The sequence below is a fragment of the Tursiops truncatus genome, chromosome 2 (assembly GCF_011762595.2).
Source record: "Tursiops truncatus isolate mTurTru1 chromosome 2, mTurTru1.mat.Y, whole genome shotgun sequence".
Classification (NCBI taxonomy): domain Eukaryota; kingdom Metazoa; phylum Chordata; class Mammalia; order Artiodactyla; family Delphinidae; genus Tursiops; species Tursiops truncatus.
Window position 1 is genome coordinate 90,057,282 of NC_047035.1, and position 22,355 is coordinate 90,079,636.

At 40.4% G+C, this 22,355-nt stretch overlaps 1 protein-coding gene across 9 annotated transcripts in view; it reads left to right on the forward strand.

Moving 5' to 3' along the window:
* SEMA6D (semaphorin 6D) overlaps nucleotides 1–22,107 on the forward strand; it is a 55,093-nt gene extending 32,986 nt beyond the window's left edge. The window contains exons 2-19 of one of the 9 annotated variants that reach the window (XM_073800921.1): nucleotides 7,478–7,636; nucleotides 8,036–8,147; nucleotides 8,699–8,759; nucleotides 8,869–8,931; nucleotides 9,036–9,137; nucleotides 9,372–9,462; nucleotides 10,113–10,232; nucleotides 10,917–11,005; nucleotides 11,710–11,927; nucleotides 12,003–12,134; nucleotides 12,449–12,604; nucleotides 12,696–12,869; nucleotides 13,652–13,792; nucleotides 13,888–13,965; nucleotides 14,398–14,498; nucleotides 14,858–14,914; nucleotides 16,401–16,568; nucleotides 18,297–22,107. In XM_073800921.1, the coding sequence (XP_073657022.1) occupies nucleotides 7,528–7,636; nucleotides 8,036–8,147; nucleotides 8,699–8,759; nucleotides 8,869–8,931; nucleotides 9,036–9,137; nucleotides 9,372–9,462; nucleotides 10,113–10,232; nucleotides 10,917–11,005; nucleotides 11,710–11,927; nucleotides 12,003–12,134; nucleotides 12,449–12,604; nucleotides 12,696–12,869; nucleotides 13,652–13,792; nucleotides 13,888–13,965; nucleotides 14,398–14,498; nucleotides 14,858–14,914; nucleotides 16,401–16,568; nucleotides 18,297–19,585 (3,261 nt within the window). In that variant the 5' untranslated portion in view covers nucleotides 7,478–7,527 and the 3' untranslated portion in view covers nucleotides 19,586–22,107. The remainder of the gene's footprint in view (nucleotides 1–7,477; nucleotides 7,637–8,035; nucleotides 8,148–8,698; nucleotides 8,760–8,868; nucleotides 8,932–9,035; nucleotides 9,138–9,371; nucleotides 9,463–10,112; nucleotides 10,233–10,916; nucleotides 11,006–11,709; nucleotides 11,928–12,002; nucleotides 12,135–12,448; nucleotides 12,605–12,695; nucleotides 12,870–13,651; nucleotides 13,793–13,887; nucleotides 13,966–14,397; nucleotides 14,499–14,857; nucleotides 14,915–16,400; nucleotides 16,569–18,296) is intronic. The other 8 variants (XM_073800922.1, XM_019929103.3, XM_073800924.1 and 5 more) reach the window with 8 other exon arrangements.
* Nucleotides 22,108–22,355: the final 248 nt, after the last annotated feature.

Consider the following 22,355-nt stretch of genomic DNA (forward strand, 5'->3'; position numbering starts at 1 on the left):
AGTTCATAGCACACTCAAATAAAAGAATGAATGCTATTTGGGAGCAGAACCTAGGGTGCTCATCCTCCCTGGGTCTGCTGCTCTCTGTTGTTATTGTTGTTGTTTTGTTTAACAGTAGTAAGTAAAGCTGAATCAGACAGGAATCCAAAATGCTAATCTTGCCCTGAGAGATTTAGCCGAGCTGGTAGTTTTCAGGACACATGACTAGTGCTTTTGTTTCTTCCTTCATTTACAGTTTATTCACAGTTGTATCAAGTATTGACAGCTGTGAGACCTGCTTGTCCCAAGGGACTGACTCTTCTTGGGGCTCTGAAGAACTACAGGAGGACTTAACTAGGCCAAGGATGGGAGGCAAGAAGGGTCATCCAGAGGGAAAGGAGGAGCAAAGGCTTGGTGGAAGTAGATAGCATATGACACATTCCAAGGCCAGAACCATAGCCAGGGTGGTAGAAGCATGAATAAAGAGGGAGAGAGACTCAAGATAAGGCTGGAGAGGGAGCCAGGACTCAGAACAGGAACTGCCTTAAAGCCTCATTGCAAAGATCTGGACTTTCTCCTAAGAGTAATAGGAAGTTCCTGGGGGATCATGAGATTCTATGATGGGGCTTATATTCTGAAAAGCTCATTCTTGTTGCATCTACAGAATGAACGGGAGACAAACAAGGGGCAGACAGAAAAGTAGGGAAAAGGTCAGAAGAATGTGGTAAAAGGCAAGCAAGGCTTTAAAAAGCTGTGGACAGTCAACTGCGTCTAAAGCTACTGAGGGATTACATGAGATGGGACTGGAAAGTATCCATTGCATTGAGCTACCTGGAGGTCATCAGTGTTTTTACTAAAAGATGTTATTGAGAGAGGAGCTACAACAGAGGCAGTAGAAGACTGAGTGGGAGGTGAGGAGATGACAACAGTGAGAATGAAAAACTTTTTGTCAGTGTCTGCGAATGGAAAGAAAGAGATAGGCGGTGACTAGAGGACGATCTGGGGTGACAGGAGCTTTTTCACCTTTTTTGTTTTTGAGATGAGAGGGATGTGGGCAAATTTAAGTGCTGATGGATAATATTTAAGCAATAAAAATTTATAGAACGTGCCGGAAGAGAAGAATATAATCCATGTTTTTTTCTGTTCCAGGAAAAACAGAAGGGGTTGGGTTTAAAGCACATGGAGGGGAGTTGGGGAGTGAAATCCTCTTAGAACAGGAGAGAGGGAGGAAAAACTTCATGACGAAGCATATAGGTTGATGTTCTTGGTAATGGGAAGGGGGAAGGATTGAGGCAGTTCCTAACTTACGGCTTTATTTTCTATGTGAAGTAGCTGTGAGGAGGGAGAAGAGATGAGGGCCTTGAGGTGAATGGGGAAAGTTTAAACTTACTGATTTGGGGTGTGGGCAAATCTAGTCGAGAAACATAGGATCCCCACAGTTTTATAGTGTGAGTTGTAGTTGGTGGTCAAGAATTCTGTGACATTAGTACATACCAAATTGCCGCAGACTGTGGTTGTCTTCCCTACAGCAGCTCAGCTGCTCTGGGGAAGGAAGGTGCAGAAGGCTGTGTTCATCCTAGCTAGAAACTTTGCAAGAAAGTCTGACACATGGACCAGGACTGCTAAAGTCTTTGAAATGTTTTTCTTAGAGAAAGTGACTGGGAAGTTATCGGCTAAAAGAAAGGAGGAGGGGCAGAACCTCAAGTAAGCACAGCATTTTATTGTAAAAGGATGGAGGCCCAAAGTCTAGAAGAAATACTGGGAAACTGGGCAGAAGCAACTCCACTGTCAGATCCTGAGGTGTAGGGAGAGTATGAGAGTCTAAACAGCTCCTCTTTGAGAAGTAGCATTTCCAGAAGAGAGCCAGGGATTTAAAATCAGCATGGTTCTTTCTGGGTTCTTTGGACTGGGGAGAAAATTAAGTAGGCATACTGCATTTCTGAATTCTCATTTCCTTTGAACTAATATAGCTTTAAGAGAGACAGACTATAGATCAATTTCTCTATCTGGGATTCATTAATTTCAAATTTGGCCACTATTCTGTAACCATAAAAAGAACTTGTATTAACCAACCCTATAAATTCTCTTGCTTAAAGAACTTCCTTTCAGTATTTCTTTTAGTTTGGGCCTGCTAACAATAAATCTCTCGGTTTTTTCTTATCTTAAACATCTTATCTTGCTTCATTTTTGAAGAATATTTTCACTGATTATAGAATTCTAGGCTTGAAATGTAATTTCTTTCAGCACTTGAAAAATGTCATTCTGTGGTCTACTGAATTCCATCATTTCTATTGATAAGTCGTCCATCAGTATTCTTGCTTCTTTGAAGGTAAACTATCTTAGCTTTTAACGTTTAAAAAATTTTTATTTTTAGCATCTTTACTATGATATATTTAAGTGTGTTTTCTCTTTGTATTTAGAAGTTCTTAGAGATCCTTTAATGAGTGCCTTATGGTCCTTCATCAGTTTTGCAGCCATTATCTTGTCAGTTATTGTTTCTGTCCATTTTTCTCTCTCCTCACTCTCAGGAACTCCCATATGTGACATCTTTTCACAAGATCCTGTGTGTCTCTTACTCTCTGGTCTGTTTTTTCCAACCTTTTTGCTGTCCATGTTTCTGTGTGGTATTTTCTATTAACCTATCTTTCAGTTCACTAATCTTTTCTTCAGCTGTAAGAAATACGTTGCTAAACACATCTGTTAAGAAGCTTTAGTTCTGTGCTTTTTAGATGTAGAATTTATATTTAATTCTTTTTTAATAGATTCTAGGTATCTGGTGAAACTCTCCATCTTGTCATCTTTTTTTCTTGGACAAAATAAACATAGTTACTTTTTTAAACTATATCTGAGAATTCTAATACCTGGGTTACCTGTGGTCCTATTTTCTATTGTCTTTTTTCTCTCTTAATCTTAGTTCTTGGAATGTCTAGTAATTGCTGCTTGAATGTTGAGCATTTTGTGTAAAAAATTATAGTCTCTGTCACTCAAGCCCTGGCTGTGTCGGCAGCTCTGAACTCCTTTTAAGAGCTATCCTCATTATATTTGGGTTTAAAATCAAGAATGTAAGGGGGAAGCCCATACAAAAAAAAAAAAATCCAAAATATACTTACTCAGATTCCCTGCTCTCTCACTGAAAGGAATAACCTCATATAGGTATGTTCTTTACTATAAGCTTACACTTAAGGAAGGTGGTTCCCTCCTCCTTCTTGGAGGCATCAATGTCTATGAAGCTGTACCTTATCCTCTAAGAATACCTCTATTATTGTTATGATGATGTACATAAACAGTTGTAAATAAATAGCTGTACAAAATAAAAGAGTAAACATATTTCTTTTTTTTTTGGCCCTTTTGCACAATAAGATCTAACAATAATAGTCATGATAATATTCAATAAGATTTACTAAAGATTTATTATAGGCCAGGTTCTGTGTTAGACGTTTTGTATAGATTATCTCATTTAATCCCCAGAAGAACCTATGAGGGAGTAAAGGTAATTATTCCTATTTTACACTTGAGAAAACTGAGGTTTAAAGGGTTAATTCACTTTAAACAAGGTTCCAGAGCCAGGAAGGAAATGGCACAAGCAAGTCTGTACTCAGATCTTTCTAACCTCAAGGTCTAGGTTCTTTTCCAACATTTTGTCCTGCCTCATGTCTTGCCTTCATTCCACATAATTGGTTTGATGTTTTCACCGAGCCCTGGAATCCCGGGATACTTCCTTAAATAAGGTGAGAACAAAGTAGTCTGAGGGGTTTACATGCAAATAAATCTCCTTCCTGGTACATTTTTCTTGGGTATTTCCAGATTCTTACCTCCCCTACTCAGCTTCGCTTTGATATATGTTTTTACATTAAATGCTTCCATTTATAAGTTCTGTGGCAAATCCGAAAGTAATTTTTTAAATAAAGCTTTATGCAGGGACAGGAAGTAATTAGTGGTGGGGTTTTATTTTTGGAGGATGAGATTGGTGAGGGGTGGGGTATAGGGAGAAATTGCTTTCTGCAGTGTCAGATGAATGAGTTACAGGAAATGATGGCTCAGCCAGCAGCTTGGTGCTTGCCAGTGAGTCAGCAGTGATTCCACCCTCAGTCTCAATGCTGGAATCACAGCTGTGAAAGGCACTCTTCCTGGTGAGGGCCCCTCCCTGCCTTGCTGTCGGGGGCATGGAAGCTTTGCCCACATAATGTGAACCATTCAGTTACCTGTCCTAGTGGAGAAAGATTCACAGAACTACCTTCTTGGGTTCATGCAGATATTTCTGTGTTTCTTTAGGATTCATTGGTGTTTCTGGTTTTTTCCTCTGATACCCAGCAGAAACATCCAGTTTGGGATTGATGTAATAGCAGAATTTAATTCCTAGGGCAACATTTCATATTTTTACACTGCTTCAATGTCTAGGGTCTTTTTTATTATTATTATTGAAGTATAGTTGATTTACAAATATTGTGTTAGTTTCGGGTGAACAGCAAAGTGATTCACTTATACATATATATATATTCCTTTTCAGGTTCTTTTCCTTTATAGATTATTACAAAATATTGAGTATACTTCCCTCTGCTATTTATATATAGTAGCGTGTATATGTTAATCCCAAACTCCTAATTTACCCCCCCCTTCCCGTTTGGTAACCATAAATTTGTTTTCTATGTCTGTGGGTCTATTTCTGTTTTGTAAATAAGTTCATTTGTATCTTTTTTTATAGCTTTCGCATATAAGCAATATCATATGATATTTGTTTTTCTCTGTCTGACTTAATGATAATCTCTAGGTCCATCCATGTTGCTGCAAATGGCATTATTTCATTCTTTTTTATGGCTGAGTAATATTCCATTGTATACATATATATGTGGTATATGTATATATACCACATCTTCTTTAGGGTCTTTATAAATGGGAAAACACTGTGGAAAAGCAAGACAGGAAGGTGCTGCTTCAGGAAAAATGGTAGATTGAAAGAGGTCATTTTGTCATGATTGAAAATATGTGTGTGTGGCAAGAAGATTAGAACGAAATCATTACGGTTGTTGGGTTGAGATGGCAGGATTGTTGGTGATTGCTTTTTACTTTTTTTCTAGGTTCGATAAATAGGCTCAAGTTGTAAAATTTATTCTAAGAACAGTCGTTTCGTATTTTAAACTAACTATCCACTTGTGGGAAAAAAAACTGGCCAAATAGCTTTAATATTTTAGGATATCTTTTTCCAGACTTTGCTCCTATTGTTAAGGTCAACTTGGTCATATCCATGGTGTCCTGTAGGAAGTGGGCAAGGAAGATTAACTTTGCTCAGAAGCTGTAGGTGCCAAGCTTTTAGTTCTTTTAGAAATTAATGCTAAGAGAGGTCGAAGAAGCTTTCCCAGGTCGGTTAGCTGGTAAGTGGTGGAGTTCCATTCGAGCCCCAGTCCCATTGCCACCAAAGTCCACACTCTTTCAACTAGAGTATAGAATGATGCTGCCGCAGGGCCCAGTCCTCCAGGCTTTTTTGCAGGGCATTTTTATTTTTATTTTTTAATTAATTTTTATTGGAGTATAGTTGATTTACAATGTTGTGTTAGTTTCTGCTGTACAGCAAGGTGAATCAGTTATACATATACATAAACATATAGCCACTCTTTTTTAGATTCTATTCCCATGTAAGTCATTAGAGTACTGAGTAGAGTTCCCTGTCCTATACAGTAGGTTCTTATTAGTTACCTATTTTATATATAGTAGTGTGTATATGTCCCAATCTCCCAGTTTAGTCCCCCTTCCCCCTTGGTAACCATAAGTTTGTTTTCTATATCTGTGACTCTATTTCTGTTTTGTAAATAGGTTCATTTGTACCATTTTTTTAGATTCCACATATAAGCGATATAGTATTTTAAGTGTGTTAACTTACTGCTGGATTAGTTGTCCATTGAGAAAAATCGTATTGCAATATTTTTCTCTCTTCTTGAAAAACCAAGATTCTAAATTCCACATATACATACTTGGCTTCTACTCTAGTTAGAAAGACCAATACTGAGAGTGTTGTATAGAATGCATGTGTGTGCATCTGTGTTTTTGACATTAAGATGAAAGAGGCATGGGAAGTACTTAGTTGAGTGGTTGTACTCCCCCAGAATTTGAAGTGATTCTCATGATCACACCTAAAGTTCTTAGATACATGAGATTAAGGCTAAAGCTAAATGTTTTACTGTTCAGTATAGTAGCTCTAAGTGACAGTTTCTGTTGAAGAAGGAGTGATGTTGTTGCGAAGCAGAAATTTTACAGTTTCACAAAAATACCCATTGGCCCAGTAGGGCCTTAATTTATTTTTCTAATAAATTAATAACACTTAAAGATTTTTGCAGCTAATATTGTACGATTAACACTATAAGCTTTGTTGAGATACTGACATACAATATATCTGCACATATGTAATTGTACAACTTGTTAAAATTTAACATATGCCTACACCTATGAAACATCCCTTCAGTAAAGATAATGAGTGTATTCATTACCCCCCCCAATGATTTTTTTGGAGTGCTATATTTTCTAAGGAAAAAAAAAAAACAGCCATTTAATTTCATTATCTAATTTGATGAAAAAGGCCTGGATGGGGACTCAGGTGATGTGAGTCTGGACTCTGATCTTGCCCTAAATAGCTCCATGAAATTCAGCCAGTCCCTTAATTTTTCCAGGTCTTAGTTTTCTTATCTGAAAAATGAGGGGGTTGAACTAGATGGTCCCTAAGGCCCTGTATGGCTCTAAAGCTTAATAAAGCTAAGAGGACAGGCATACTTAGGGTATTGGTTTGTGTCCAAATGGTTTTATGTAAAAATATAGGCTTCCCCAGTAATCTGGTGTCAGCTGTGCTGCTGCGTCCCGGCCCCTCTCTGATTGATTGATCATGAACTCATTTCTTTTCTTTTAATTCTCTTTCACCCTGATTCAAGGTCATTCATGTCAGTACTTTCATGTTGTTCTTTCTAAGCTTAGGGAACTGTTCTACTTAAGAATTTAGGGGTAGGGCTTAAATAATGCTGGGAATTTGGCAGGCCTCAAGGGGCTGTGAGGGGCAACAGGACTGATAGCTCCTTGGATACTCTCGAGGCAGCTTGGGCATCTTAGCGGGGAGGGGGCAGAGATGAGCTGTACTGGATTTATTTCAGGGATGGGGGAAGGGAAGCAGATTGGAGTTTAATTAAAATTCTAATCCCAACTCTGCCCATCTTCTTATCAGCCACCAACATTTCTGTTTGTGGTTCTGGTGATTTTGCTGTGATAACATATGTAGTTACCTCAAAAACTCTTGCAAATCGGCCTCAAATTTCAATATGCTCACCAGATGCTTTCATCAGACTTGGCATGGTTCCATCTTTGGCCTGTGTTTTCAGAGATACCTCCTCCACCACTGCCATCTTTCTGATGGGAGGGAGGGCATTGGAGAGCTGGTGGTGAAAATTGAGCTGATTGCAAATGACAAAACAGTTTCATCACAGCATAGAGATCTTTCCAAACTATTTCTGTTTTCCCGTAGCTAAGTGGGATTTCTGAGGAGGGGCTGCTCTGATTTCGTCTTGGCCCACCATGAGGTTCTTCCTGCTTTGTGCCTACATGCTGCTTCTGATGATTTCCCAGCTGAGAGCAGTCAGCTTTCCTGAAGACGATGAACCCCTTAATACTGTTGACTATCACTGTAAGTAATCTAAAGAACATTCTCCTTTTCTAAGAAGGAAGCTTTTTTGGTTTTGATTTTCTAAGCATATTCATCTTTAGAAAGAGAGAGAGCGTTTTATGTCTTTATAATGTTTTACATACTAATTTATCCATAATCATTTCCTAGCGTCTGGAGAAAATGGGACAGTTTAGTTAGGTGCTTTTCTAAAGCAGCCCATATATAGGTTATATGTTTTCAGTTAAAAGAAAAAGACCATTTGCTGACATTCACTGTCCTTTATTCATTCATATTCAAGACCTTAAGAGGGGAATTTAGTTAAAACCCTTTTACAACTAGTATATACAGCTAATCAATGCTGTATATCGATTCTTCAGCTCCGTAATCCTGACTGACGGTTTAGCCCATTTTTACTTGCAGATTCAAGGCAATATCCGGTTTTTAGAGGACGCCCTTCAGGCAATGAATCACAGCATAGGCTGGACTTTCAGCTGATGTTGAAAATTCGAGACACACTTTATATTGCTGGCAGGTAATTTTCCTCTCGTTGGTTTATTAGATTAAAATTCTTTTCTCTTGTGGTGCTTGCATTAATGTGTCTAGTTCATGAAAAACTAATATGTATTGTGATCAAAAATTGCAGGTAGCCAAAAATATTCACCCGGAAGAGTCAGTGTTGTGTACCAGGAACAAAATAGAGCAAAAACCTTTCGCAGTCTTATTTTATTACTGCCATCAAGAAATCATGCACCATTCTTTATTCCTAAAGCAGCAGGAGAAAAAAATCATTCTTTATTCTTTTTTTAACTTGGAATTATTCAAGCAAATATTAGAAGTATGTCTGTGCTAATACCAAGTAGCAGTTTGACCCATGCCTGAAGAGCTTTCTTTGCTCCCTAACCACAGTGATATATAAAAGCGACTCACTAATGAAAAAGCACTCTTTGTTGACTTTGTTGGAGACAGAGGAAATCCAAATGATCTCCAAAACACCATAAAAGCAGATCTGTAAAAATAAAATAAGAATCAGCTTAACGTTTTTATGTATTCACATGATATGACTTACTGCCTTGTTTCCAACAGGGATCAAGTTTATACGGTAAACTTAAATGAAATCCCCAAAACAGAAGTCATACCAAACAAGGTGAGCAAGTGGAGTTGGCAAATTTATCTGCACTCTCTCAGAACTTGGTTAATGTCCCTCTCCCCTCGATATTTAAAATATTGAACTTTGGTTTGCTTGATTGATACAGAAACTGACATGGCGGTCAAGACAACAGGATCGAGAAAACTGTGCCATGAAAGGCAAGCATAAAGTAAGTGAAACAAACAAGTGCCTACTAGACTGAGTCTCTGTGGGGGCTTGAGCCCACAGTGTAAGCATATGGAATGTCTAAAATGGAATTGTTACTTTCTTTAGGAGGAATGCCACAACTTTATTAAAGTGTTTGTTCCAAGAAACGACGAGATGGTTTTTGTTTGTGGCACCAATGCTTTTAATCCCATGTGTAGATACTATAGGGTAAGTATATTTTATACAATGTGCTTTTTTTAAATCAACTTTTCTTCCTTTACGGGAATGTCGTTAGCGTCAAATCCTTTCTCCTATAGACCCAGTAATTTGTTTTATCTCTAATGCTATGGAGGAATAAAGACAGAATTCTTCCCGTAGAATTTCAGTGCAAATAAAGCAGTATTGCCTTCAAACATGTACATTGAACAGATGTGACACTAGCTATTTATTTTTCTTTTGTAGTTGAATACCTTAGAGTATGATGGGGAAGAAATTAGTGGCTTGGCAAGGTGCCCATTTGATGCCAGACAAACCAACGTTGCCCTTTTTGCCGGTAAGATTCTTTAGTGTAATGAATATAAATGATTAATGACATTGAAGGGGCAAAAGGAATTTAAAGGAAGAAAAAAGCTCATAACTAGGATAGCTACCTCGACACAGGTGTTTCAAAGACTAAAAGCTGGGCTTCCCTGGTGGCGCAGTGGTTGGGAGTCCGCCTGCCGATGCAGGGGACACGGGTTCGTGCCCCGGTCCACATGCCGTGGAGCGGCTGGGCCCGTGAGCCATGGCCGCTGAACCTGCACGTCCGGAGCCTGTGCTCCGCAATGGGAGAGGCCACAACAGTGAGAGGCCCGCGTACCGCAAAAAAAAAAAAAAAAAAAAAAGACTAAAAGCTATGAACAAGTTTTCAAAAAAGAGGAATTAAAAGCATATAAGTATTCTGACACTTGGCTCTGTTGTTGACTAGGCCAGTGACCCTGAGTAAGTTGCTTAACTTTCTGGTGCTTCAATCCCTCATCCGTAAACTTAGATAATACCGTGGGTCAACCTGTCACAGGCTGATTCTGAGCATCGGGTTTAGATTTATTTGTATATGTAGCAATGATGTAGGTGAAATCACTCCAGAGGATATAATACACTATATAAGATAACACACTTAGGATACTTATGGCTGTTTTATCTAATTTATAACTTTGGTTTCAGATGGGAAGCTGTATTCTGCCACAGTGGCTGACTTCCTGGCCAGCGATGCCGTTATTTACCGAAGCATGGGCGATGGATCTGCCCTTCGTACTATAAAATATGACTCCAAGTGGATCAAAGGTATCTTTGAAGAACGGCTTTGGGAGATCACCAAGGGAAGTACCACGGCTGAGTGGGAACAGGAGACCTGGGCATCAGGAAATTCAGTGCATGACTTTATATTGTTTAGTTAGAGCCAAGTACAAGCTGCCTTGGTTGTGAACGGAGCATTAATGGGGGATGAGGAGACCAGTAGCCACGTGAGGAAAGTAGATTTTTATCCTAAGTGACCTCAAAAAAAAGATCTCAATTCTGTGTGCCATTTGCCTAACTCTAAATGCATGTAATAATCCTTGCCCGCTTCCATCTACCTACCCTGGAAAGTTAACCCTGGGAATCAGTAGTTCGTATCTGCAGAGTTATTTTGATCTTTGGAGTCTAGAAATCAAGATTTTTTATTTTCAGCGTAAGAAGTTTCCTTCCCTAGTTAACTACAAGTTAATGAATAAATCTGTTGAAACAAAGACCTCTGTTGTAGTTCATTTCCCTGTAGGCTTTTTCTAGTCCATTAGCTAACATTAAAGACTCCGGGTTCCCTGAAGCTTCAGCACACCCATACTGGGATCCACAGACTCGCTGGCATATCAGAGTTCTCCTTGGCTTGAATGTAGCAATGTGACATCTGTCAGTCATGCCTGGCAGTCAGGGTCTGATACTAATTGAATTATCCTTTAGGAACCAGTTGGTTTTCAATTTCTCTTTCAGAGCCACACTTTCTTCATGCCATAGAATATGGAAACTATGTCTATTTCTTCTTCCGAGAAATTGCTGTCGAACATAATAATTTAGGCAAGGCAAGTATATGATTGTGCACTCATACTGCATGGAATTGAGCCCGCTTTGGTAAAGTCTTTGCATATTTTCCAGCACTCAAAGCATTTAGGGCCAAGTGCAGAGAGGTGAGTTGCTTATCCTGAGAATAATTGCTGTGGAATGCCTGCACAATGGCCAGAGTGGGAACAGCAGCCTTGGGCCTTGAGATTTCTTTTTTTTTCTTTTTCTGTTACTACAGAGAATGTTCTGCAGGCTCCCTTGAGCTACAGATGCTTCTTTAACTCTTTAGAATCTATTGATAGCTATTCTTTCTCAGCGTCAGAAGGCAGGATGGAAAGTAAGGGCCCCTGTTCACTGTTGAATACTTCAGTGCAAGCCCATATGATTCTAGAATATTGCGGCCCCTTCTATGCCAGGTTTAAGAATGGTGCATTTTGTTAACAATATGAGAACAGAGCATGGGAATGGTTTCCATTCAGCCGGGCCGTTCGATAGCTCACTTCTTATGGAGCTTGTTTGGCAGAGCAGGAAAATGGCCCTTTTTTCTCACAGATAAATCTAGTTGACATTCTTACTATACAGATCCCTAGGGAGAAGGCTGCAGGAGTCTTTTGAACCACATGTATCTTTAGCATGTTTCATCCCTCCCTCATCTGGCAGCTTTTTCTTCCCGTTCTTCCAACGCGCTCATAACCCCGTTGCTTTGCTTTTGTCCCGTGGGCAGGCTGTATATTCCCGTGTGGCCCGCATATGTAAAAACGACATGGGTGGCTCCCAGCGGGTCCTGGAGAAACACTGGACTTCATTTCTGAAGGCTCGTCTTAACTGTTCTGTCCCCGGAGATTCCTTTTTCTACTTTGATGTTCTGCAGTCTGTCACAGACATAATACAAATCAATGGCGTCCCCACTGTGGTCGGGGTGTTTACCACACAGCTCAACAGGTGAGAACAGATCCCCGGCGCTTCAAAAGGCCAAGAACAGGCCCATTGTCTCCTGACACCCTTCCTCTTTTTCAGCATTCCTGGTTCTGCTGTCTGTGCATTTAGCATGGATGACATTGAAAAAGTATTCAGAGGACGGTTTAAAGAACAGAAAACTCCAGATTCTGTTTGGACAGCAGTCCCTGAAGACAAAGTACCGAAGCCAAGGTAAGAAAAAAAAAAAAAACAGAGAGGATTTTTGTCTTTGACAAAACCCTCCGGTCGTGGGAAGCATCCGTCCTCAGAGAGCAGCTGGGCCAACCTCCCACTCCAGGAAGGGTCCCTGTGCAGCGCTACAGACAGAAAGTCAGTGAATATGACTCTGAGAGCCTGAATATGGAGAGCCCCCAGAGTTCAGGGAAATAGCATCGCTCCTCTGGTTTGGTTCACTCTCCTTTCTCTCGACCTCGTCTTCCACGATGGACACTTAATCCCTAGATACAAATTGTGAGGGGGGACCAAACACACTATGTTCCTTTCAGGCCTGGCTGTTGTGCAAAGCATGGGCTTGCCGAAGCTTATAAAACCTCCATCGATTTCCCGGATGAAACCCTGTCGTTCATTAAATCCCACCCCCTGATGGACTCTGCCGTCCCACCCATTGCCGACGAGCCCTGGTTCACAAAGACTCGGATCAGGTAAGACTGTGCAGAAACACGGGCCCTCTCCCATCCAGTGGCTTCCCTTCCTGTTGGCCGCCCCCCTGACCTGGCTCCCCTCCTCCGGCAGGTACAGACTGACGGCCATCGCCGTTGACCATTCTGCGGGACCCCACCAGAACTACACAGTCATCTTCGTTGGCTCGGAAGCTGGCGTGGTACTTAAAGTTTTGGCAAAAACCAGTCCTTTCTCTTTGAATGACAGCGTGTTACTGGAAGAGATTGAAGCGTACAACCATGCAAAGTAGGTATATTATACGAGAACACTTTCTAGTACTTCCAGTGTGTGTTTCATCTAGTCATTTCCTTCCAGCCCTCTAAATTAGCAGTGGTTTGGCATATCAGTGTTTTGTTTTGTTTTTTTCCTCACTGAAATAAAACCCGGGTTTGTTGTTTTCCTGAGTCCGCTAGGGCTTGGAGGGTAGACAGTGATGAGTTTAAAAATAATTCAGCCCTTGTTTGTCACCTATGGAAAATGAGAATATTTTATCACCACCCTCTTACCTTGAAGATATATTTCAGGATGCTACATGGAGCAGACAGCTGATTGCAAACACACACACACAGTACACCGTAATTCTTCTAACCACTGATATAAAAAATTATGTGGACCATTAAAACAAACAAGAAATAGATGAGAGAAATGGAGCAAAGAAGACTAAGGAGAGATCCAGAAATATCTAGCACAGGAAGATTTAAATGCATTAAAACATTATCCTTTTTCTTCCCTATAGTCTAACATGCTGTTCACAAATGCAATTCCCTTCGATCATCAGAACGGGAAGCCAATCTTTAAAAAACCCTTTGTCCAGCCTGAAATTAAACCAGCCATGCAGAGCAGTAGAAGATGAATCACATCATTATTACTTCCTAAATTACGTGCTTGCCTGGTTTGCTACTGAGAGTATTCCTTAACGCCTCCCCGGCTCTCAATAATTGCAAAAACCAAACCTCACTTGCCTCATGTAGTTCCTGTAGCTTTTGCCTTACTAAACGTCTATCTTCCAAATGTCTCCCACAATATAGGTGCAATGCTGAGAATGAGGAGGACAGAAGGGTCATCTCACTCCAGTTGGATAAAGTTCATCATGCTTTATACGTGGCGTTCTCTAGCTGTGTTATCCGCATCCCCCTCAGTCGCTGTGAGCGTTACGCATCATGTAAAAAGTAGGCTGATGTTTCTTTCCTTATCCCGGGTCTTACAGCATCATTACCTTTGATGATGAGAAAATTCAAGTTACGTTCTGTTTGGTTTTATACAGGTCTTGTATTGCATCTCGAGACCCGTACTGTGGCTGGTTAAGCCCAGGGGCCTGTGGTCAAGTGACCCCAGGGATGCTGTAAGTATACTTTGTCACATTAGCTGAGATCTTCTCCAGATGTGCTTCTATCTTCTCCAGGGACTCTAAAGCTAGAAATTTTAGAAAACTTCCAATAGCACTACTTTTCTTTTTTGCTTTACTTTTCTTTCTTTCTTTCCTTTTTTCTGTTTTTTGTTTGTTTGTTTTGTATGGGAGAAGGAAAAAAAGAAAATCTGGAGCTGTGAGAGGGAAAGGAGATTGTAGACGGTGAAATACCTACGGGAAATGGATGGAGAGAAAGAAGCAATTCTCTTCTGCTCTCTTAAACATTCTAGTTACCAAATGTTTACTAGAAATACTCATTTTAGCAAGCTATGTTGAAATGTCCTTTGTTTTTTTCTGTCTGCTCATTCTTACTAATCCATCTGTGTTCTTGGTTCTGCTCTGGTTGTCACTTGTGTTCCTATGAAGGCTGTTAACTGAAGACTTCTTTGCTTTCCATAACCACAGCGCTGGAGGATTTGAACAGGACACGGAATATGGCAACACAGCCCATCTAGGGGACTGCCATGGTAAGACCGAATCTTCCTTTCCCTCCTGGTGCGTCTTTTTGACCACATTTGCACGTGAACATTATTTTACAATCAGCCTTTTATAATGACTCAGGACACATGCCACCTAGCATTTAACTTAAACGTCACAAAAGCTGAGCTGTTTGGTCATGGGGATACATTAGAGAAGAATCTTACTTTTGTTTTTTCCTTCACCATTTACAATCTTGTAGGAAATCTAGAGAAAGGTAGTCTAAGCAGTAGGTTACTCTTTTAATTTATAGTCCTTTCTTTTGACTTTTTGAGTTAATTGGAATTCGTAAATTTTTGCTTTCTTTTGGTTACTTTTTACTGATTACTTGTTCCTTTAATTCTTTTAGAAATTTTGCCTACTTCAACTACACCAGATTACAAAATATTTGGCGGTCCAACATCTGGTTAGTTTTTTTTCATTTTTTTGAATTAACAACCTTTTCTTTCCTTCAGTTCAGCATTTTCAGCCCCTTCTCCCTTCCTTTTGCACAGTTTGGCAGCCCTTCATTTTTCTGCTTTGACTCATAACCCCCCTGATGGTCCGAAAGACTTTTTCTTATTCAGCACTTCACCCTGTGTAGCATGTTAACAGCCCATCATTGACCAAGGCACATCCTTTAAGAAAAATCCAATGGATTAACATAGGCTGCATTCCAGCTGCACGCCCGTCCACCCAAGCTTCCTTCTCTCTCACCCCTGTGCATTGTGAATGTTCCCTCTGGTCATCTATATTCAATGGATGGCAGAATTTCATTATTTACCCCTTCTCTCCTCACCTTTCCTAAGACCTAGTAAACAAATACACATTTCCCCAAAATGTGTATTTATAAATTTGAGAGATCTTTTCTGAATGGTTTGTGGTGATCCTAGAAACCTTTGAATGTTGTGGTCTCAGTGGTGTGAAAAAGGTTCCCATCGAATGAAGCTGGTTTCTGACGTGTTAAGATGGTCGCTGGGCTCCCTGTGCCCCTCTCGTCTGCATCCGTTTTGGAGTCTTCATCTGTGACCGTTGCACCAGTCTGAATTGGGGTCTCCAGGGGTTTAACCTAAGATCACATGCTTACATTTTGAGGGAAAATCTGCTTGGCAGAAATCAGTAATAGACACACAAAGAGGTTAAGTTACTCCCGATCCTGTTGCTGGTTCTGAAACTTACCAGCAGTTTCATTCCTCAGAGGGGAGAAAAGGATGGAAGATCTTGTGTATCAGAACATCCTTATTCAGCTTGTGAATGCCATTTCTTTTGCATGAGTTGCTGCTAACTCTTTGGAAGAAACTCCCCGGGCATTTTGGAAGGCACGGACAAGGTTCATCCCTGCTTCAGTGCTTTACCGTGGATGGCGAGCCCTCAGTGCAGTCAGTAATCTACAGATAGACAAGATGTCTGTGGTAAAGCAGGACAGCCTCTTTGTCAGGTCTAAAATCAAGTGTTTATGCAGACCTAATCAGGTGTTTTCTGATGACGTTACACTGTAGGTTCCCCAGTGAAGGCAATACAGTTTCCAACCATCTATGAAAATGCTTTAAACAAATATACACAAAAGAAGTGATGTTGTCTCACAAAAGGATGAGAAACTAGCAATTAGTCTTTGGGATTCATCATACCTTTTCCATGAGTGTCATTAATCACCGCAGAGGCTTCGTAGAGGAGTATTTTCAGTGTCTTCAAGTTCGAAATCTGCTTAATATGTCTTTATTGTTCATTTTTAGCTTATATTTTTCCCTTGCAAGAAAAGGATTTGGTATAATCTCCTTGGATGTGTTTTTATGAAATCCTAGAACAGGCTTTCTCATAAAATTTGCTTAAACTTTACTTGAAAATACAACAGACCAGTCAGAAGCCATCCGCTGTCACTACCCATGTTAATAAAAATCTGTTTGCCACCACAGACATGGAGGTATCTTCATCTTCTGTTACCACAATGGCAAGTATCCCAGAAATTACACCTAAAGTGATTGATACCTGGAGACCTAAACTGACCAGCTCCCGGAAATTTGTAGTTCAAGATGACCCAAACACTTCTGATTTTACTGATCCTTTATCAGGTATCCCAAAGGGTAAGGCCTCACCAGGGAACTCATCTCTCACTGAGTGGAAACCTGATTCCTAATATCTCTGAGGAACGTGTGGAGGTGAAGCCGGACGGAGCTGCCTCTGTTGTTACCATCGCTGCCGCTGGCCACACTCACACAGGTTTTCTGTGGTTATGTGGAGTGTGCATTCCTTAGCCGATGAAAGAGGTGGAAAGCTGTTGAAGAAGGAGTTGGTAAAGCAGCCACTCAGACAATCTAATCCGTGTCGGCTTCTGTCTGAAAAAGCTACACTCTGCTGGGTATCAGAGAATTCCGAGGGTCACCCCAGCGATATCCAAAAGCAAAACTCATTAATTGCAAATATCCTGATATCGGATGTTTTGTGGAGGAGCCTTTCCCAGACTTTTGTTTAGCTGCAATTTACAATGCAATCTGAAAAGTACGGGAGGCGCGAAGTTGTTTGAATGCCACAAGCGCTGAAACCTAACAGAGTGCTCGTCCGTAACTATCATTTTCAGCCCATAATAGAAGCATTTATCAGAGAGCTGTCTGCTGAGTTACCTTGTTAGACAGATCACTCTGGGAAAAAATCTATTCTTTAGTGCTTCCCAAACTGTGGTATCAGGTTTCCAATCAGTTTTTATAGCAGTGCATTGTCATTTATGATTTACATCTATTGATTTTGGTTTTATTTGTTTTCATTGTAAACAATTTTATAATTATTCTTCCTCTTTTATTTTCTTTAGTAATTCCATTTCTCTCTACGTTTCTTTCTTTGTCTTTCACAATGCCACTGAATTCCATAGCCCTCGACATTGGTGAAAAACAACTAATGTTCAAAGGCCTTAGTACTAACCTAAAGCAACAGCATCTTCAAATCACTCTGACTTACCTTACTCTGGGATAGCTGTGCTTGTAGCATGTAACAGACTTGGATACCTCTTAAACTAACATGTCTAGATGTCTGTGGTTGCATTAAAAATCCCAATAATTATAAACTAATTCACTCTTCTATTTCTAGTCTAATTTAGATATTTCTTAAATATCTTAAGACAATTGGATAATATTACTTAACATAGTATATTTCCTTAGACTGTCTGGATTTCTTTCATAGCAGGCAATTCAAGAGTGCTTCACTCCAAGATGGAATGAAAAAAAAAAAAAATCAAAGTAAACATGAGAGGCTATATTTGTAGCTAACAGTGACCAAGCAGATGCTTTTAGTTGGTGAACGAACTATATACTTTCATTCTAATTAAGATGGCATAATTGCATTAGCATAATTATTTTAGCAAAATATATATTTATACCAATTCATACATTTCCCTAATCCCAGTAGCTGCCCTTTAATCCTGATTTATGAATTAAGAGAAAATCATGAGAAAAAAACATTTTATGAGTTTAAAATGGGCCACTTAGAAAATATATACCTTCTAGCTCTAATTTTTAGGTAGAAACCCTTAAAATTTTGAATGTTATGTAACAACTATTTAAGAGGGATTGGAGGGGAAAAGACAAATACAGATCAGTGGAAGATTAGCGTTGTCCTGGTATTTGTAGCGATCATAAATGTCTCTGGGGATCCTATTGGGATTAAAGGAAAAAATATGGAATTTTGGAGTCCACCTCACCCTCCAAGCTAAGCATACGGACCATGTGAAGGTAGTGTTGGTTCAGTGGGAGCCACTTGCTGGCTCATATTGTTTTAAAGAAGCTCCTCACTCAGACTCTTCTCCTGTGTGTCTGTTGCAGGTGTACGATGGGAAGTCCAATCTGGAGAGTCCAACCAGATGGTCCACATGAATGTCCTCATCACCTGTGTCTTTGCGGCTTTTGTCTTGGGTGCATTCATTGCAGGTGTGGCAGTATACTGCTATCGTGACATGTTTGTTCGGAGAAACAGAAAGATCCATAAAGATGCAGAATCTGCCCAGTCGTGCACGGACTCCAGTGGAAGTTTTGCCAAGCTGAATGGTCTCTTTGACAGCCCAGTCAAGGAATATCAACAGAATATAGATTCTCCCAAATTGTATAGTAACCTGCTGACCAGTCGGAAAGAGCTGCCACCCAGTGGAGATACGAAATCCATGGTCATGGACCAGCGAGGCCAACCTCCCGAGCTGGCTGCTCTCCCGACACCTGAGTCTACACCTGTGCTTCACCAGAAGACCCTGCAGGCCATGAAGAGCCACTCAGACAAGGCCCACGGCCATGGGGCTTCAAGGAAGGAAACCCCCCAGTTTTTTCCTTCTAGTCCCCCACCGCATTCCCCACTAAGTCATGGACATATCCCCAGTGCCATTGTCCTTCCTAATGCTACCCATGACTACAACACATCTTTCTCAAACTCCAACGCTCACAAAGCTGAAAAGAAACTTCAAAACATTGACCACCCTCTTGCAAAGTCATCCAGTAAAAGGGATCACCGGCGGTCTGTGGATTCCAGAAACACCCTCAACGATCTCCTGAAGCATCTAAATGACCCAAATAGTAACCCCAAAGCCATCATGGGAGACATCCAAATGGCCCACCAGACCCTAATGCTGGATCCCGTGGGACCTATGTCTGAGGTCCCGCCCAAGGTCCCTAACCGCGAGGCCTCACTCTACTCTCCTCCCTCGACTCTCCCCAGAAATAGCCCAACCAAGCGAGTGGACGTCCCCACCACTCCTGGCGTCCCAATGACTTCTCTGGAAAGACAAAGGGGTTATCATAAAAATTCCTCCCAGAGGCACTCTATATCTGCTATGCCTAAAAACTTAAGTTCACCAAATGGTGTTTTGTTATCTAGACAGCCTAGTATGAACCGTGGAGGCTACATGCCCACCCCCGCAGGGGCGAAGGTGGACTATATTCAGGGAACACCGGTGAGTGTTCATCTGCAGCCTTCCCTCTCCAGACAGAGCAGCTACACCAGTAATGGCACCCTTCCCAGGACGGGACTAAAGAGGACACCGTCATTAAAACCTGATGTACCACCAAAGCCTTCATTTGTTCCCCAAACCACATCTGTCAGACCACTGAACAAATATACTTACTAGGCCTCAAGTGTGCTCTTCCCCATGTGGCTTTATCCTGTCCATGTTGTTGAGAGGATGATGTTGTAAGGGTACATTAAGACAAGAGACTCGCTTGTATTTTAAGAGAACCAAGTGGCCAAAGAAACGCTTCCTAACTTTGGCAACATCAGAACTTGCCGTACGTAGCTACTGCAGCAAGGCTTCTGTGTACTTGCCTGAAAACAAAGGAAGGTGCTGGTCATTCCATTTCTTTTGTTTGAAACTAAAGAGAGATGTGGCTCCGAGGGGCTACCTGTAACCAGTATAAGGAGCTGATACAGTGCTCAGAAGAATCTGTCTGTGAGCAAATACTTGAAAATGGGTTCAACTTAGACTGCCATTCTGTGTGGTCTTCCCATTAAATGTGAACATTTTAATATGTATGCATTCACCTTGCCTCTTGCACAAATGTCAAAAAACAATGGTAATGTCTCAAAGAAAAGAAGTTGTAGATTACCAAACAATTTGCTAAAAATTCAGTCTTTGACCCAAACTGTAGCATTTTTTTACGTGTGGCATTTTTTTTCATGCCACCAAGGAACTGTGTTGCGTGTGCATGTGTGTGTGTGCGTGTGTGTGTGTGTGTGTGTGTGTGTGTGTGTGTGTGTGTGTGTTCTGTCCCCACTAGGATTTGTTTAGGTGCCCATTGCATCTTTTAGTGCTATGGAGTTATTTACATCGCACATTACTGAACAAGAGACAGTAACTTCTTCCCACAGCAGTCCATTGGGTTCAGCTTTGAGAAAGAAAGAAAACCGAGGCTGATTTTGACGGTCAAAATGATTAACTTGACTGACGTGTTACCCAGTGCCAGAATGTAAGAGTTCTAAGTAATTTTGTGCTGCTATTCACTAAAACTTCGATAACAGTCTTGCCAGCTTAAGGAGATGGAGATGATAAGAGGTATCCTTGATTCATCCACCAGTATTCAGTAGTAAAATTCACCTGTCCACTGAGAATCCGAGCCGGAATCACTCTCCTCAACCTTGGACACACTAACGAGGTTTTATTTTGATGGTGTTTGGTTTCTCCCATGTAGTAAAATTCCTCTTCTTTTAATTCCCCCTAACCCCAAGGTAAAACAAACACACACACACACACAAAACAGAAGACAAAAGAAGGGGATGTGAGAGGGTTGTAATTGGCTTAGCAGAAACAGTCTGTGAAAACCTAACAGTGGTGCAATCATGTTGTCTATGTTGTGTGATGTGAGAATTTTCTCCTAAGTCATGCAGGTAATGACAGTATACTGTACATATTACATGTGAGTTTACCTAAATCTGTGCATTTTGTGCCTTATTCATGAGAATGATAGAAGTACTCAAATATGTCAAGTGTTTTCAGTATAGCACATCATTTACTGAGTGCCAGTTGTAAATGTTTTTCAACCAGCACCTGAAAAGACTTTTAAAAAATCCTAACAATCTAGAACAGTTAATTGTAAAACAATCTATCCAAATAGCTGCATTACATCCTTTGCCACGATAAACATTCCACTCCTACTTTCTTAAGGATGAAACAGTGATAATGTGAAGTCAAATGAGGTTTCCTGGGTAATGTGACACCTGCGGAAACCGTACAGTCATTTATTTGTAGTTTTGCAGAAGCCACTTAGAGTTGATTATGTGCAACCCTGATGACGATTTCGGTTAATATGCTGCACACCACGGTTTATTGAACCTCATCTAGAAAGTATCAAGGCAGAGGAATGCTCCTGACTTAGTCAGACAAATAAGTTCAACTGTTTTCCTGTGATGCTATCTATTACTTGGGGGAGATGGGTTGCAGAAGACCAGAGCATTTTGATGCAGAATGTAGAATACGGATGCAGTCATTCTTTCCCTTTGAGAATATTGTTTAATAAAGAACACAATTCCCTGAGGTCTCTGGAAGCTCAAAAGCTAAAACTTCTGTTCTTGAAACACTTCAGCTTTGAAACTAAAGTATTACAGATTGATAATAAATTAAACCAACCAACGATAAACACTACTCAGTCCATCGCTGACAAACCTGTTTGAATTCACCTTACCAATATTAATCCCAGCGTGCGGAAAGTGGAACAGTAACTCTATGTGAACCCGGATAACATTTTGTAACATTGTGCTGCCTTGTAGTTTGTAATGTGAGTTCTATCAGTATTTATGTTGAAATTCCTAACATAAAATCTAGTCTGTATCCTGTTAATTTAATTTTAAAATGCTTTATCCATTTGTGCAAAGGTAAACACAGATTGTATCTTTTTTAATGGTACGGCATAAAAAGTAACCCTAAAGTGAAGTGGCTCTATACTGTTTTATAGAGTACTTTAACATGTATAGATATCTTGTAAACTTGTATTGTGGATGTGTAAATAATATGTACTTTGGGTTTTTAACACCGCATGTAAAGTCAAAATAAAATATACAAATCATTATATCCTGCCTCTTGATGTTGAAGAGGTCTGGAAGTTATCGTGTTTTTAAACTATTTTTAAGTCAGTCAACATCCTTGAGAGCTTCTTTTAAAATATACCAAAATATTCTTACCTGGAATACTTGCCGTCAGGTCGTGGTTACACCACCATTCTCATCTTGGAAGGCTGGGCAGAGCCCCTGAAAAACGTATAATTCAGAAAACCAGATGAACTGTACTACAGCAACAGTCAAATGCTTCAGGCCAACATCCCAGTGGCTCACCTTGTCCACGTATCGCTAGTTCAACAGGCATTTTTAAAATTCATGATATGTGTTCTCGTGTGAAATTTTTAATAGTT